We start from the raw sequence: 17,500 nt of genomic DNA, 5'->3' as shown, positions 1-17,500 counted from the left end.
GACCCTGGTGGTAGTTCGACCCTTCTTCTGTACCATGAACCTACAAAAACACACATTACAACCCGACTGATCTCCGTTTTGGCCTTTGGAAATTGGTTATGTGAGAGGCGGGGTCGTTTAAGAAGCCGGAGTCCCGTCCTGAGCTAGTGTTTACATTCGGCCCAGGGGAGGAGGCGCTAAATGATCACCTCCCGGGCTGTGGGTTAGGCTGTGTTTCTGAATGATCGATTGTTTATTGTTGCAAGTAGACAGCACAGGAGTAGGGAGGAACATGCCATCCCAACCTCCAGGCAGTACTTAGTGTTTGTTTATTATTCTCCGTAAACGCGATGACCTCCCGGGATGTGGATTAGGCTGTGTTTCTAATTGATCGGTTGTTTATTGTTGCAAGTAGACAGCCAAGGAGTAGGGAGGAACATGCCATCCCAACCTCCAGGCAGTACTTAGTGTTTGTTTATTATTCTCCGTAAACATGACCACCTCCCGGGCTGTGGGTTAGGCTGTGTTTCTAATTGATCGGTTGTTTATTGTTGCAAGTAGACAGCAAAGGAGTATGGAGGAACATGCCATCCCAACCTCCAGGCACCATGTAATGTTTGCCTAAGTCTATAATTATATACCAAGTCAAGTCACTCTGCTTCAAAACTGCGACCGGTACATGCAGGAGGCGGTTTTAAGGCGGAGCAGCGGGATGACGTCACTTTGAGCCCCCCAAAATACCCGCCAGTTCAGGGGTGACTAAAGTTGGGGCCGTGTGTGCACTCTGGATGTGCATTCTCGCCTTCTTTCACAGCGCGTTCAGGCAAGCCACTGACGAGAAAATATGTCTTTTTTTATTGTGCTATTGCGTGACTGTAATTCCAATGCCTTCAAACGGCGGTGTGGGGTGTGAGGGAGGGCATGTCGAAGTGATTGATTTAAATTAGTCCGCCTTTCTTCGTTTTCTCTAAATCCTTGTTTCTACATTCTCTAGTTTGGCTTCAAGCAGTGTCACGCATAAACCACGCCTCGGCCGTGTCTCCTCCCACAAACCTGCGTATGACTTGACTTGGTGTATATAGACTTTGGCCAGGCCCGGATTGCTCAGTGAGGAAGACGAGAGGAATAGATATGTCCCGTGCCTCTGTGTGTTAATGTTTTCACCGCCGCTCTCCTCCACGCACCAACTTATGCTCCAGGCTTTAGTTTTATTACCAGCCGAGGCATCAATGCTATCGACATGGGCTGTAGCCAAGATCGAAGTAACTAAGGTCGACCGACGCGCAGCAGCCCCTGTCGAAACTCCCGTCGGCGTTCCGCAAGGACGCGAATTCAGTGCCAAGATCCGCTCAGATGTTGACTTGGCGGACGTGAACCAGGATTGCTCAATGAGGAAGACAGGAATAGATTATGTCCTGTGCCTCTGTGTTAATGTTTTCACCGCCGCTCTCCTCCACGCACTAACTTATGCTCCAGGCTTTAGTTTTATTACCAGCCGAGGCATCAATGCTATCGACATGGGCTGTAGCCAAGATCGAAGTAAGTAAGGTCGACCGACGCGCAGCAGCCCCTGTCGAAACTCCCGTCGGCGTTCCGCAAGGACGCGAATTCAGTGCCAAGATCCGCTCAGATGTTGACTTGGCGGACGTGAACCAGGATTGCTCAATGAGGAAGACAAGAGGAATAGATATGTCCCGCGCCTCTGTGTTAATGTTTTCACCAACGTTCTCCTCCTCCACGCACTAACTTATGCTCCAGGCTTTAGTTTTATTACTAGCCGAGGCATTCAACGCGGGTATTGTTTGGAGGCGATATGTGGGACGCCCTACACGCAGAATAAAGATGATGAGGCAGATGAGGAGGAGGAGGAGGAATTTGATAGTTTTTTGCGATATGTTTGTTTGATCGGATCTCTCTCTCTCTCTCTCTCTCTCTCTCTCTCTCTCTCTCTCTCTCTCTCTCTCTCTCTCTCTCTCTCTCTCTCTCTCTCAATTTTCTGTGTATTATTGATTTTTATGCTTTTTTTCATTATTTTTTTCTTCTCTTCCATGATTCTCTCTCTCTCTCTCTCTCTCTCTCTCTCTCTCTCTCTCTCTCTCTCTCTCTCTCTCTCAATTTTCTGTGTATTATTGATTTTTATGCTTTTTTTCATTATTTTTTTCTCCTCTTCCATGATTAATTCTTCTCTCTCTCTCTCTCTCTCTCTCTCTCTCTCTCTCTCTCTCTCTCTCTCTCTCTCTCTCTCTCTCTCTCTCTCTCTCTCTCTCTCTCATGATACTGCGAAGGAGGTGAGTTATTTTCCCTTCCCTCTCTCTCCCTCTTCCTCCTCCTCCTCCTCTTCCTCCTCTCCTCCTCCTCTCCTCTTCCTCCTCCTCCTCCTCCCCTCGATATCAAATTTAATACAGGGCTTCCTCGGACCTGACCTATCCACATATATTAAAAAAAAAAAAGAATTATTATCATTATTTAATTTTATACTTTTTTGAGGTATCGGTTTAGCGGAAAAAATAGTATGGAGTGACCCGATTTTTTTTTTTTAAGTTGAATAGAAAACGGGAAAAAAAATTGTTGCGGAGACTCATACATATTTTTTTTATTATTGTTATTATTTTTTTTCTATTTCGTATTGGTATTATTAGAGGTGGTAGTAGTAGTAGTAGTAGTAGTAGTAATTTTAGTATCTTCCATTCTCTACCTCTCCTTTCCTTCCTTTTCCCTTCCCTTCTCTTCCTTTCCTTTCTCTTCTATTCCTTTCCTTTTTCTTATCTTATCTTCCTTTCCTTTCTTTTCCCTTCTCTTCCTTTCTTTTCCCTTCCTTTCCTTTCCCTTCTCTTCCCTTCCCTTCCCTTTCCTTCCCTTCCTTTCCCTTCCCTTCCCTTCTCTTCCTTTCCCTTTCCTTCCCTTCCCTTCCCTTCCTTTCCCTTCCCTTCCCTTCCTTTCCCTTCCCTTCTCTTCCTTTCCCTTCTATTCCTTTCCTTTCTCTTATCTTCCTTTCCCTTCCCTTCCCTTCCTTTCCCTTCCCTTCCCTTCCTTTCCTCTCCTTTTCCCTTTCCTTCCTTTCTCTATTCTCCCTTTCCTTTCCCATCCCTTTTACAGTAGTAGTAGTAGTAGTAGTAGTAGTAGTAGTAGTAGTAGTAGTAGTAGTAGTAGTAGTAGTAGTAGTAGTAGTAATGTTTGTTCGTTTGTTTGAAAGCAATAAATAAAAAAAATACATGAAAATATATAGTTGATTAATGGACACAAATACCTCACTTTGTATTGCTGTAGTGTGTGTGTGTGTGTGTGTGTGTGTGTGTGTGTGTGTGTGTGTGTGTGTGTGTGTGTGTGTGTGTGTGTGTGTGTGTGTGTGTGTCTACATGTGCGTGAGATGATTACACACACACACACACACACACACACACACACACACACACACACGCCAGACCATGGAGAGAGAGAGAGAACACAGACATCCCCCTCCCCTCTCTCTCTCCCACCCCCTCCCCCCCTTATAATGACACAGCTGTTAAAGTTCTAAACACACACACACACACACACACACACACACACACTGAAAGAAGTACATGCAAGATCTTCCCCTCTTTCCCTCCTCCTCCTCTTCCTTCTCCTCCTCATTTTCCTTCCCTTCCTCTCATAAGCCATCAAAAGGGGAATAAGGAAGAAGAGGAGAGGAAGGAGGAGGAGAGGAGATGGAGAGAAGAGGAGAGGAAAGAGAGGGGAAGGAGGAAACAGAAAAGGAGGAGGAGGAGGAAATGGGAAAGGGAGAAACTAAGAAGAGGAGGAGGAGGAGGAGGAAACATGGAAGTGCAGGCAACAGAACCCCTATTGGCTCATTACGAGGTTGCCCGTTTGGGTGATTTAATCTGCTCGACCGCCAATTGGGGCTTGAGGAGCAGATGAAAGCACCTCGATATTCAGTTTACTCCCGACGCAGCGAAATGACGGTCGATTCTACATTTGAAGGAGTTGATGGTATTCGCATTTACTACTTCTGAGGGAAGATTGTTCCAGTGGCGGATGACTCGGTTTGAAAAGAAACTCCTTCCAATGTCTGTGTTACATCGACTAGACTGAATGGGTAAACCGTTGTTTCTAGTTCTTGAGTTGGTTTGCAGTTCAAAGAATTTGGAGTAATCGACGTTTTTTAATTTTTTCAGGTGCTTGAAGACTTGAATCACATCCCCTCGCAGGCGTCTTTTCTCCAATGTAAAGAGATTGAGTCGCTTGAGTCGTTCCTCGTACGGGTAAGCCCTTAAGGTTGGAATCATCTTTGTGGCGCGTCGTTGAATCCTTTCCAGTAAAGCAATGTCCTTTCTGTAATTTGGAGTCCAGAGCTGCACTGCATACTCGAGGTGCGGTCTTACCATGGAATTATACAAGGACAGCATCACGTCTGACGTTTTACACTCAAAGTTCCTCGCTATGAACCCGAGCATAGTGTTGGCCTTGTTGTATGCTTTTTTACAGTGATTCGCGTGTTTCAGGTCACTGCTGATAATGACTCCAAGATCCTTTTCCCATTCATGATGTGTGAGTGGTTACTATTTCTGGACCCAATGTGCATGACTTTGCATTTGTCAACATTAAGGACATTTGCCATTTTTCCGACCATTCGATAATGTGATTGAGGTCTTTCTGCATGATTTCGCAGTCGGTCTTTGTGAGGGAGGGGGAGGAAAAAGAGAAGAAAAAAAGGAGGAAAAAAGAGGAAAGGAGAATGATAGAAAAAAGGAGGAGGAGGAGGAGGAGGAGGACGAGGACTTTATAATCTGGAACACTGCCATGGCCAATTCCCCCCCTCTCCTCCTCCTCCTCTTCGTCTTCCTCCTCTTCCTCCTCCTCCTTTCACTCCTTCGTCAAACTAGAGAGACGCGAACCAGAGCCAAGAACATAAAAGAGAGAGAGAGAGGTTTTATAGGCTCTTAGGTCGCCGTAGGACAGACAGACAGACTTCAACTTTCTTCTCCCTTTCCTTTCCTTTCCTTTCCCTTCCCTTCCCTTCCTTTACGATATTGGGGTAGGTCAGTCACTCTCCAAATAGTAGTAGTAGTAGTAGTAGTAGGCCGCCTCCTCCTCCTCCTCTTCTTCCTCCTTGATTGGTCTTGTATTTCTCTTCCAAGTCTTCCTCCTCCTCCTCATCCAAGTCCTTCCTTCCTTTTGTTTTCTTCTTCTCTCTCCTCCTCTTCCTCTCTTCCTATTCTCTTCTCTTACTAATCTACTACTGGGTCTTCCTCCTCCTCCTCCTCCTGTTGGTTCGTTTGTCTTCCCTCCTCCTCCTCCTCCTCTTCCTACCACCTCAAATACACAAACAACAATGACCAAAACAAACAATAGATTCAACCTTGTTTTGACTGACTGACTGACTGACTGACTGGTTAACTGACTGACTGAGTGACTGATTGACTGACTGACTGACTGATTGACTGACTGACTGACTGACTGATTGGCTGACTGACTGAGTGACTGAGAGAAAGAGAAGGGGAAAAAGAGGAAAGGAAAGGAAAGAAGAATATGAAGGAAAAGAGGAAGAAGGAAGGAAGGAAGGAAAAGAGGAAGGGAAGGAAAATGAGAGAAAGGATAGGATCGAGAGAAAAAGGTTAGAGGAAGAAATAGGAGAGAGAGAGAGAGAGAGAGAGAGAGAGAGAAGGAAAGAAAGGAAAAGATAAGAAAGTAAAGGAAAAGGAAATGAAAGGATCGAAGCACACACACACACACACACACACACACACACACACCTGTTTTTCCTCTCTCTCTCTCTCTCTCTCTCTCTCTCTCTCTCTCTCTCTCTCTCCTCCTTTTTCTTTCTTCCCTTTCCTCCTCCTCCTCCTCCTCTTAAAAACTTCCCCCTCCCCTTTCCTTTCCTCTTTTTCCTCCTTTATTCCTCTTCCTCTTTTTCCCTCTTCTCCTCTTCCTCCCTTCGTAAAAGCATCACACGAGAGAAATGCTGAGGAGAGGAAGGAAGGGAGGAGGAGAGAGAGAGAGAGAGAGAGTAAAGGAGTGGCGTCATGGCTCTCTCTCTCTCTCTCTCTCTCTCTCTGGCGCCAGTGTGGAGGCGAGGCCGGGAGTGCGTTAGGATGTATGACTCTCTCTCTCTCTCTCTCTCTCTCTCTCTCTCTCTCTCTCTCTCTCTCTCTCTCTCGTATTTTCTCCGTTTTCTTCTTCCTGTTTTTCAATTTCCTATTTTTCGTCTTTCACATTTTCTTTATTTCTCTCCTTTTCTTCTTCTCTTCTTTCTTTATTCGTTTTTTTTTCCTCCATCTCTCTTCGTTTCCTCTTCTTCCTATCTCCGTTTTTCCCTTTTTTCTCTCTCCTTTCCTCTTCCTCTCTCTCCCCTCCATATCCTTTTCCTCCATTTCCTCTCTCATCCGTACTTTTTTCCTCCTCTTTGTTCCATTTTCCTCCTGTCTCTCCCCTCCATATCCTTTTCCTCCATTTCCTCTCTCATCCGTATTTTCTTCCTCCACTTTGCTCCATTTTCCTTGTCTCTCCCCTCTCCCTTCCTTCGTGTTTTCCTCCAATATCCTCTCATCCGTACTTTTTTCCTCCTCGATCTTTGCTCCATTTTCCTCCTCCTGTCTTTTCCTCTCTCATCCGTATTTTTTTCCTCCTCCTCTCCATTCTCCTTTTCTTTCACAAATTCCTAATCCCTTTCCTTCGTATTTAGTTTAGTTTCCCATTTTCCTTTCTACGTAACTCCATTTTCTGTAATTCTGCTTCTTTATTTAATCAGTCTCCCCTTATATAATTTTTTTGGTCATTCTTTCCCTCATTTTCATCATTACCCGCTTCGTTTTCTCTTTCATCCTCCTCTTATCAATTAAACCTACTTTCCATGTTTTGCTTAGTCCTCCCTTTTATCATTGACACATCTCCCGTTTTCTTCCCGGAGATGACCAACTAACTTATAATCCACCCATGGTTGTCTCTTACAGAAGCAACCCTTTAAATCCTTGACTGCGGATTTCCTACCAGAAGACCTCACCAAGCAACAGGAATGGAACAAAAAGTGGCTGCTACAATTCAATGAAGAAAAATGTAAAGTCCTGCATATCAGTACCACATGGGAAACACTCCACTATCCACCACAGAGGCAGAGAAAGACCTGGGAGTGTATGTTACCAGGCTACCAGTGAAGGGATATCCAGCACACCAATACCACATGGGAAACACTCCACTATCCACCACAGAGGCAGAGAAAGACCTGGAGTGTATGTTGCAGGCTACCAGTGAAGGATATCCAGCACCAATACCACATGGGAAACACTCCACTATCCACCACAGAGGCAGAGAAAGACCTGGGAGTGTATGTTACCAGGCTACCAGTGAAGGGATATCCACCACACCAATACCACATGGGAAACACTCCACTATCCACCACAGAGGCAGAGAAAGACCTGGGAGTGTATGTTACCAGGCTACCAGTGAAGGGATATCCAGCACACCAATACCACATGGGAAACACTCCACTATCCACCACAGAGGCAGAGACAGACCTGGGAGTGTATGTTACCAGGCTACCAGTGAAGGGATATCCAGCACACCAATACCACATGGGAAACACTCCACTATCCACCACAGAGGCAGAGAAAGACCTGGGAGTGTATGTTACCAGGCTACCAGTGAAGGGATATCCAGCACACCAATACCACATGGGAAGCACTCCACTATCCACCACAGAGGCAGAGAAAGACCTGGGAGTGTATGTTACCAGGCTACCAGTGAAGGCGAAATCCCTGACAATCGCAGTGGATGGGTTAACATCTAATAATAACAATAACACACATTGCTAAACATATCCTAACAGCCTTAAAATCCTTCAATACACTTTCCAGTCACTCTGCAATCCTTCAATAGAATTCTAATCCACAAACAAAGAGGGTAACAAAGTACCAAACACCAAGGACAGAGACACACCAATGTTTTTTTTTCATCCCGTTTACTCTCCACGGCAGCCGTCAAACGCTTACAAATAGGTGTCCCGGAACTCAAAGTTGACCTCCTTCCCCGTCAGCTTCTTGTAGACGGCCGTGAACGTCTCCACCTGGGGGGGAGGGGGGGTGGGCATTAGCTGGGTATCTGTCCTGGGGGTGGGGTGACAGGTGTGGGGATGTGCATGCAGTTAGGGGTGTCACTCAGGTCTTCTTAGAGATCCAGCAATCAGGACTCATGCTGAAGTGTGTCATCAGGGTGAGGGTGGTGATTATTAGGGCGCTATTACAAGGGCACAGTTTTGCAAAGAGGCCCTTTTTCCATGAGCAAGCACTGGACTTTTTCAGTGAGCAAGTGCTGGACTTTTTCCATGAGCAAGCGCTGGACTGTTCTGGAGCTATTTTTGTCCAATGAGCAAAGATGTTTTCAGTGATACATGTTTGAAGGAACATGTTTCAGATGATGAGTACATAATTTTGGAAAGTGAAGTTTCAAAAATGTTTAAATACTTCATGTAAAAAATTTAGTATTGTGAAGTCAGTATGGGAGACAAATCAAAATCTATTTATACTTTGATTTCTTGTCCCTGAATAAACCTGTACGCTTGCATGGCCTTACAAGCTCTAGCACCTCGCTGTCCAGTCTGGCCCAGCTCCTTGCAAATGGCTGGCTACTTAGTTCCTGTTTCACACTAGTCAAGGATATGCATTCAGTACTGCTTTATATTCTTACTTTCTCCTCCACTTTCTTTGCCTTTCCTTATGCTTCCTCCTCTTCCTATCTTCATTTTTCCTCCTTCCTTCTGCTCCCATCTTCATCTTTCCTTTTTTGTTCTTCATCCTGTTCCTATATTCACCTCTTTTACTTCTTCCTCCTCTTCCTATCTTCACCTCTTTTACTTCTTCCTCCTCTTCCTATCTTCATTTTTCCTCCTTCCTTCTGCTCCCATCTTCATCTTTCCTTTTTTGTTCTTCGTCCTGTTCCTATATTCACCTCTTTTACTTCTTCCTCCTCTTCCTATCTTCATTTTTCCTCCTTCCTTCTGCTCCCATCTTCATCTTTCCTTCTTTGTTTTTCGTCCTGTTCCTATATTCACCTCTTACTTCTTCCTCCTCTTCCTATATTCACCTCTTTTACTTCTTCCTCCTCTTCCTATCTTCATTTTCCCCCCTTCCTTCTGCTCCCATCTTCATCTTTCCTTTTTTGTTCTTCATCCTGTTCCTATATTCACCTCTTTTACTTCTTCCTCCTCTTCCTATCTTTGTTTATCCTCCTTCTCTTTCACCTCCTCTTCTATCTTAACCCCTTAACGACAATGATGCCGCTGGAGAATGAAAAGCTCTCTGGAAATTGAACGGTGCGAGTAATTATGTGTCTGTGGATGCTAAGTGACTAACTGGCACCTCTTGTCCCTCAGACGACTCCGTGCTAAAAATAGTCTACAGTTCCTGCCTAGGCATCATGGGGTCTGCAGAGCGATTATGTTCCCTCAGCCGATCTGTTTTGGCGGTCATTTTTTTTAGTTTCTGTTCGTTGTGTGTGCTGAGCGTAGTCATGACACCTCCACTGATATACCTCATGTTCTAGATGAACCAATATCTTGTTCACAGGAGTGTTCAGAGGAGTGGGAAGCAGAAGTTGGAATTTTGGGGGAATCATGGAATTCCAGAAAAACGGTCTGTCCAAATCATAATCTGATTTCACAGTTGAGTTATACGGATGATTTTCTACAACTCTTATTCAATTATTTTTTGAGTTTCACTGCAACTTGGGCTCTCTGTAGGCAGTACATTTCCAGGTCAAAGATTATAAACTATATTTTTCAGACTCAATCGTGATAAAATGAGCAACTTTTCTTCAATTAATTTCCCTGTACATCACACCAGTAAAAAAGTTAGAATTTTTGGGAATCATGGAATTCCAGACAATTTTCTATAAAACATCTTTCATGATTTTTTCTCAGTATCTAAGTGTATTTTTCGATGACTTCTGCACTTTGGGCGAACTCCCGAGAAAAACTTTTGCTGTTTAGAGGAGCTAACCTGTGTCTTCAATATGCCATCATTCCTCCTTTGTTCTTTTCCTTAGTTCTCCCTCCTTTTTGCCTCCTCCACTTTCTCTCTTCTTTCACTTCCTCCTCTTCCTATCTTCATTTTTCATCTCGCGAAAAACTCTCCCGACTAACATCCTCGCAGCCTCTGGAAATAGCTAACACAGGGACCGAGGGCGTCGAGAGCACGGGCCTACGTCACAGCCTTCCGTCTATACACAGCGAGGGGAAAACAACATTAATCCCTCCCTTTATGGTGAAAACTGATCCAGAAAAAAAGGGAGGGTGGGGTAGGATGCAGGACTTCACTCAACCTCTCCTGATGCTAAAACTACACAAGTAAGCTGCAGACGAATGGGAGTTTTTCATGAGCACAGACGAAAGGAATTCATGGTAGGGTGAGGCAATGTTTGGGGTATATGGTAAGTGCTCATCTCCTCCTCCTCCTCTTCCTTGTGGGCTAACTTGAAGATGTGAATGGTAAAGAAATGGAGTGGTCGTCGGTCCTTCTCAACCTCCTCCTCCTCTTTTCTTCCTTCAATAACTTTCCCTCTACCTCTACCTCCTCCTCCTCCTCATCGTTTTCCTTCTATATTCTTCTCCTCCTCCTTTCCTTCTTCTATAACTTCTCCTCCTCCTTCTCCTTATATAACTTTAGCTCTACCTCCTCCTCCTCTCCCTCTTCGTCCTCCTCTTACCTTATGTTCAATGTTGGTCTGCTGGGCCTTATCCAGATGAACCTTGATGAGCCTTGATCCGTCCAGCTTGACGCGGATCCTCTTGCCCACAATCTCCGCTGGGAACACGAGGTCCTCCAGAATGTTGTCGTGGACGCTGGTCAGGGTGCGGCTGTTGGGAGGGAGGAGTGCGTTAGGGTGTGTTAGGGTGTAAGAATGCATTGAGGTGTGGCACTGGTTGATGTGTTAGTGTGTCCATGGGTAGTGTTATGAGCCTGGTGATAGTTTGACAAGGCTTTGGTGGAGGTTGTGTTAGTATGTCCATGGGTGGTGTTACGAGCTTGGTGATAGTTTGACAAGGCTTTGGTGGAGGTTGTGTTAGTGTGTCCATGGGTAGTGTTATGAGCCTGGTGATAGTTTTGACAAGGCTTTGGTGGAGGTTGTTGTGTTAGTGTGTCCATGGGTAGTGTTATGAGCCTGGTGATAGTTTGACAAGGCTTTAGTGGAGGTTGATGTGTTAGTATGTCCATGGGTAGTGTTATGAGCCTGGTGATAGTTTGACAAGGCTTTGGTGGAGGTTGTGTTAGTATGTCCATGGGTGGTGTTACGAGCTTGGTGATAGTTTGACAAGGCTTTGGTGGAGGCTCTGTTAGCATGTCCATGGGTAGTACTATGAGCCTGGTGATAGTTTGACAAGGCTTTGGTGGAGGTTGTGTTAGTATGTCCATGGGTAGTGTTATGAGCCTGGTGATAGTTTGACAAGGCTTTGGTGGAAGTTGCGTTAGTATTGCGAGCCTGGTGATAGTTTGTCCCTTCCTCTGCACCATGAACACCAAAACACACCCCATGAGAACAGACCAACCTCCTATGTGCCCTTGGGAATTAGTTGTTGTGAGTCAAAAGCATGTGAATACGAGTCCGATGTTTCATTCACTCAGGTCTTCTTAGAGTTCCAGCAATCAGGACTCAAGCTGAAGGTAATCATCATGGTGAATGTTTCGAACGAGCTTGTATCAATTCAACTCACTCTTTCGCACGTATTTTCACAAGCTTTTGGCTCCCACAAAATCTATTTCACAAAGCCACAAAGGAGGTTACCGGGTCCCATGAGTGTGTTGTTATGTCCATGACGCAGCAGAAGGGTCAAACTATCACCAGGCTCATAACACTACCCATGGACATACTAACAAAACCTCCACCAAAGCCTTGTCAAACTATCACTAGGCTCGTAACACTACCCATGGACACACTAACACAACCTCTATGGAAGCCTTGTCAAAGTATCACTAGGCTCGTAACACTACCCATGGACATACTAACACAACCTCTACCAAAGCCTGAAACTATCACCAGGCTCATAACACTACCCATGGACATACTAACACAACCTCCACCAAAGCCTTATCAAACTATCACCAGGCTCATAACACTACCCATGGACACACTAACACAACCTCTACAGAAGCCTTCTCAAACTATCACCAGGCTCGTAACACTAACCATGGACATACTACTAACACAACCTCCACCAAAGCCTGAAACTATCACTAGGCTCGTAACACTACCCATGGACATACTAACACAACCTCTACCAAAGCCTGAAACTATCACCAGGCTCATAACACTACCCATGGAAATACTACTAACACAACCTCTACCTAAGCCTTAAACTATCACTAGGCTCGTAACACTACCCATGGACATACTAACACAGCCTAAAATTTGTCTGGTCACCCCTACACTAACACACCTTATATTAGACTCCCCCTCGCACCCATATCGCACCGTCCCCAACCAATGTATATACCCCAGTGTGACCCCATCCCTCCCTCTCCTTCCCCCCCTAGTCCATACCTCCTAGGCCGCTTCTGCTTAGGGGGGTTCTTCATCTTGCGAGTGGGTTTGGCCAGGATGCGGCGCTGGGCGATGACCACAACGTGCTTGCCGCTAAACTTCTTTTCGAGCTCCCGCACCAGGCGCTGTTGCACACGCTGGAAGGACCGCAGCAGAGGCACGGGGACGAAGATGGCAATGCACTGTGGGAGGCGGAGGGGAGTTATTTTTGTGCTAATTTGTTTATTGTGTGATTTTTTTACAGCAAGGAATGATGAGTGATGGGAAGAAACTGTGAAGGGAAGGAGAGAGGCGAAGGTAATCAGAGAAAATGGAGTTAACTAGAAAGGAAAATGGGAAACTAAGCTAAAAAAAAAGGAAAAACAAAGGAAAAATTGGGGAAAAAAATATACTGTCTGAATTTATATATTGATAGGTTGTTTTTTTACAGCAAGGAATGATGAGTGATGGGAAGAAACTGTGAAGGGAAGGAGAGAGGCGAAGGTAATCAGAGAAAATGGAGTTAACTAGAAAGGAAAATGGGACACTAAACTAAAGACTAAAGAAAAAACTGAGGAAAAAATGGGGGAAAAAGGAAAATATTATCCGAGAAAAGTTATTTTTGTCCTAATTTGTTTATGGAGTGATTTTTTTTACAGCAAGGAATGATGAGTGATGGGGAAAAACTGTGAAGGAGGAAAGGAGAGAGGATAAGTAATCACAGAAAATGGAGTTAATTAGAAAGGAAAATGGCACACTATACTAAAAATAAAAAGGGGGGGGGGGAGGGAAAGAGGGGAAAAGAAAGAGAAAAAGACCCACACAACCCACCTTTTTGTCACCCATGTCAATCCTAACCTAACCTAAAAATAATAAGTAAAATAAATAAATAAAGGAATAAAAAAAAGAAAAACAATAGCACACACACACACACAAACCACCTTCTTGTGTGCGTGCATTTTTTAATTTGACGTTTATTATTTATTTTTTATTTAGCTTATGTAAAGAAAGAGGTAGAGAAAAGTTTGAAAGTTTCGTTTAGTGGGCGCAACATCTGTGGTCATATGCCGGAGAGACAGAGGAGGAAGGAATTATAGGAGAAGGGAACAGACCCCAGGAGACGGGACACAACCCCTGATTAATACCTGGTACCCATTCACTGCTGGGTGGACAGGGGCGAAGGGTATCAGAAAAGCCGCCCAAAGTTTTCCACTCCGCCCGAGAGAAAAGTTAGGTATGGAGGGATAAGAGAGAGTATCTTAACCTAACCTAACCTAAAAAAAAAAATAAATAAATAAATAAATAAATAAATAAAGGAATTTAAAAAGAAAAACAATATCACACACACACAACCCACCTTCTTGTCGCCAACATCAATCTGCTTGGCGCCGGTGATGGAGAGTTCCCTGAGCTGTGCCTTGAGCTCAGAGTTCATCTCCAGGTCCAGCAGCGTCTGGCCGATGGACGTCTCAAACTCATCGGGCTGGGCCGACGGCGACGCCTTGGTGATCTTGCCGTTGCAAAACTGTGGCATCTGGGGGAGGGGGGCGGGGTTAGGCTAGATGACGATGATGATTATTGGAGCGTTCATCTCAGCACCGCAAATGCTGGGTCATATGCCACCGAATTTAACCCGGTAGCAGCGACGGGCCAAATTTGTGCCATGTCCATTCAACCAAACCTAACTTTAACCCGGTAGCAGCGACGGGCCAAATTTGTGCCATGTCCATTCAACCAAACCTAACTTTAACCCGGTAGCAGCGGGGATCATGTTTCTTAATGGTCCATCTAAGCGAGAAAAATGAGAAAAAAATCATCACTCACACAAACCACTTCATAATATATATCAAAGCATGTGTGATCAGTTTATGTATCATCTATTTTTGGGGGTTTATATCATGGCACAAATTTGGCCCGTCGCTGCTACACGGTAAAGCCACAAATTTGGCCCGTCGCTGCTACACGGTAAAGCCACAAATTTGGCCCGTCACTGCTACACGGTAAAGCCACAAATTTGGCCCGTCGCTGCTACACGGTAAAGCCACAAATTTGGCCCGTCGCTGCTACACGGTAAAGCCACAAATTTGGCCCGTCGCTGCTACATGGTAAAGCCACAAATTTGGCCCGTCGCTGCTACACGGTTAAGTAACCAACCGAACGGGGGGCTCCACCACCCTTGCCGCCCCTTCTGTTTTCCGGAAGTCACTTGTCACTGCACTGCATTCAGGGACTATAAACTAGGGATGTACTGATACTGATACCCCAATATTTGACCAATAGCGATACCAATGCACTGATTTTTTTATACAACAATTCCAGCAGCTAAAGGGCAAGATCAAATGTTAGGAAGAAAAAAAAGACCCACTACTCGTTGTTTCACCACAGAAGGGAAGAAAGCGAGGGAGGAGGCGCCTCATAAGGTCTAGTTGATTCAGCTAGGTTAGCTTTACCTTAATTGCCGTACATTTAGACTGTGATGAAATACCCAGACCCTGGCAGCACGCCCCGTCTGACTGACTGAGGCCGGCAAATGAGGCAAGTGGAGGAGCTCCGCCAATCCCGCGCTGAAGCTACTGAACCTGTACTGTACGCGTCTGCGGTACCAAATGCTATACTGTATACTAAGTATTATATACTTGTATTCAAAGTAATATGAATTGTATCGTTTAAAGTAATGAAAATTAAATCGGGGGAAATTCCAAACTATGTACTGTCCCACCTTCCATATGAAGAAAGGTGCAGCCAACTCGGTATCCAGACACTCAAGGACAGAAGAACGCGGGGGGACATGATAGAGACCTATAAGCTCCTGCACGGCTTTGAAGATGTCCCCTACACCAAATTCTTCCACCTTAACACCAATAACCTCAGGGGACACAGCCTTAAATTAGTGAGACCCGACCACTGGACAACCACCACCAAGGGAAATTGGTTTGCGATTAGAACCATCGACCACTGGAACGCCCTCCCTGAGAGCGTAGTAACAGCCCCCACGATAGCCACTTTTAAAGCACGATATGACAGACACATAAACAGACCCTAACACTGGCTGACTTGACATAGAGGTGGGGATCACTACAAGAAGTTCTCTTCTTATTTCCCCACTACCATTTCATAGGTAAGCATAGGTAAGCATGATACTAAATAATTACACTATTCTAATATTTTTTCAACAATTAAGAAAATCCAATTTCTATTGAACAAAATTTTTTGCACTGAGTGACATGCGATGTACAAAACTCCTTCAACTATCGGCAGAAAATCAGCCGATACCGATACTCTTAAAATGTGCCGATACCACCGATACCAACACATCGGTACATCCCTACTAACACGAATCCCTGTTGTAAGTATTAACTTTGCCAGAGGAGGCTGTGGACCCTTCCCTCAATGTTACCAAAAATTATAGACGGGATTCCTCGGCCATGTTCCCCACGTCTGTACTAAAGGTCACTTATCTCCCTAACTACAACACTGATACCACTAACAACCACCCAAAATAAGGTCATTCATTCCCATACACACTACATTAACGCCATGACGCCCACAGACAAATAATTACAGAGAAAAACACAAAAATATAGATGGTATTTCTCAGCCATGTCCACAAAAAGCTATTTATCTCCCTAACTACGACACAAATGATCCTAATAACCACACAGATTACGTAATTCATTCCCATACACACTCCATTAACGCCATAACGACCACAGACAATTAATTACAGAGAAATACGGAAAAATGATAACGGTATTTCTAAGCCATGTCCACAAAAAGCTATTTATCTCCCTAACTACAACACTCAACCACCCAAATAAGGTCATTCATTCCCATACACACTCCATTAACGCCATAACGCCCACAGACAATTAATTACAGAGAAACACGAAAAAATATAGACGGTATTTCTAAGCCATGTCCACAAAAAGCTATTTATCTCCCTAACTACAACACTAATGATCCTAACAACTACAAAGATAAGGTAATTGATTCCCATACACACTCCATTAACGCCATAATGCCCATAGATAAATAATTACAGAGAAAAAACAAAAAATAATAAAACTCCTAAGCCGCTCCCTCCACCACATGGTTCCCCGCCCCACACAACCTCCCTGTTTTCCCTCTCTCCCCTCCTCCACAGCCTTCCTCCACCTCTCCACCTTTCCTCCATCCACTCTTACCTCCTTTCCCTCCACCTCAAGCCCCGTGGAGGAGGAAATGAGGTAGAAAAGGAGGAAAAATGGGAGGAAATTCACCCACCTTGTCCACCGCTGGTCCACGCGAGAAGGGGGAAAGGAAGGTCTCGATGCGCACCCTCAACGTATTTTGGGTGTTTTTTGGTGTTTTTTTGGTGTTTTTCGGTGTTTTAAGTAATATTCAGAGTTATTTAAGTATCAAGTTTAATTTGCAGGTGTTTTTTATTCTTTGAACATTGAAAAAAAAAAAACGGCTTATGGGAATATTGAGTGTTTTTTGGTGTTTTTTCGCTGTTTTTCGGTGTTTTAAGTAATATTCAGAGTTATTTAAGTATCAAGTTTATTTTGCATATGTTTTTTATTCTTTGAACATTGAAAAAAACGGCTTATGGGAATATTGACTGTATTTTTGGTGTTTTTTGGTGTTTTTCCGTGTTTTAAGTAATATTCAGAGTTATTTAAGTATCAAGTTTATTTTGCAGGTGTTTTTTATTCTTTGCACATTGGAAAAAAAACGGCTTATGGGAATATTGACTGTATTTTTGGTGTTTTTTGGTGTTTTTCCGTGTTTTAAGTAATATTCAGAGTTATTTAAGTATCAAGTTTATTTTACAGGTGTTTTTTATTCTTTGAACATTGAAAAAAACGGCTTATGGGAATATTGACTGTATTTTTGGTGTTTTTTGGTGTTTTTCGGTGTTTTAAGTAATATTCAGAGTTATTTAAGTATCAAGTTTATTTTGCAGGTGTTTTTTATTCTTTGAACATTGAAAAAAACGGCTTATGGGAATATTGACTGTATTTTTGGTGTTTTTTGGTGTTTTAAGTAATAT

The 17,500-nt window shown here is 44.0% G+C and overlaps 1 protein-coding gene and 1 long non-coding RNA gene across 2 annotated transcripts in view; one reads left to right on the top strand and one right to left on the bottom strand.

Annotated features, from left to right (window-relative positions):
• Positions 1-16,800, bottom strand: part of LOC126984512 (40S ribosomal protein S7-like) — a 70,597-nt gene extending 53,797 nt beyond the window's left edge. The window contains exons 1-6 of the mRNA XM_050838237.1: positions 16,732-16,800; positions 13,826-14,002; positions 12,490-12,671; positions 10,657-10,807; positions 7,671-8,020; positions 7,374-7,472 (exon numbers count right to left, since the gene is read on the bottom strand). Of these exons, the coding sequence (XP_050694194.1) occupies positions 7,943-8,020; positions 10,657-10,807; positions 12,490-12,671; positions 13,826-14,002 (588 nt within the window). The 5' untranslated portion in view covers positions 16,732-16,800 and the 3' untranslated portion in view covers positions 7,374-7,472; positions 7,671-7,942. The remainder of the gene's footprint in view (positions 1-7,373; positions 7,473-7,670; positions 8,021-10,656; positions 10,808-12,489; positions 12,672-13,825; positions 14,003-16,731) is intronic.
• The window catches only part of LOC126984513 (uncharacterized), a 48,221-nt gene continuing 41,709 nt past the window's right edge, over positions 10,989-17,500 (top strand). Inside the window, exon 1 of the long non-coding RNA XR_007736899.1 lies at positions 10,989-11,007. This is a non-coding gene — a long non-coding RNA (uncharacterized LOC126984513). The remainder of the gene's footprint in view (positions 11,008-17,500) is intronic.

This window comes from Eriocheir sinensis, chromosome 57, assembly GCF_024679095.1.
Source record: "Eriocheir sinensis breed Jianghai 21 chromosome 57, ASM2467909v1, whole genome shotgun sequence".
NCBI classification, from domain to species: Eukaryota; Metazoa; Arthropoda; class Malacostraca; order Decapoda; family Varunidae; genus Eriocheir; species Eriocheir sinensis.
Note: the sequence above shows the minus strand (reverse complement) of the source record. Positions and strands in the feature narration are given on the sequence as shown.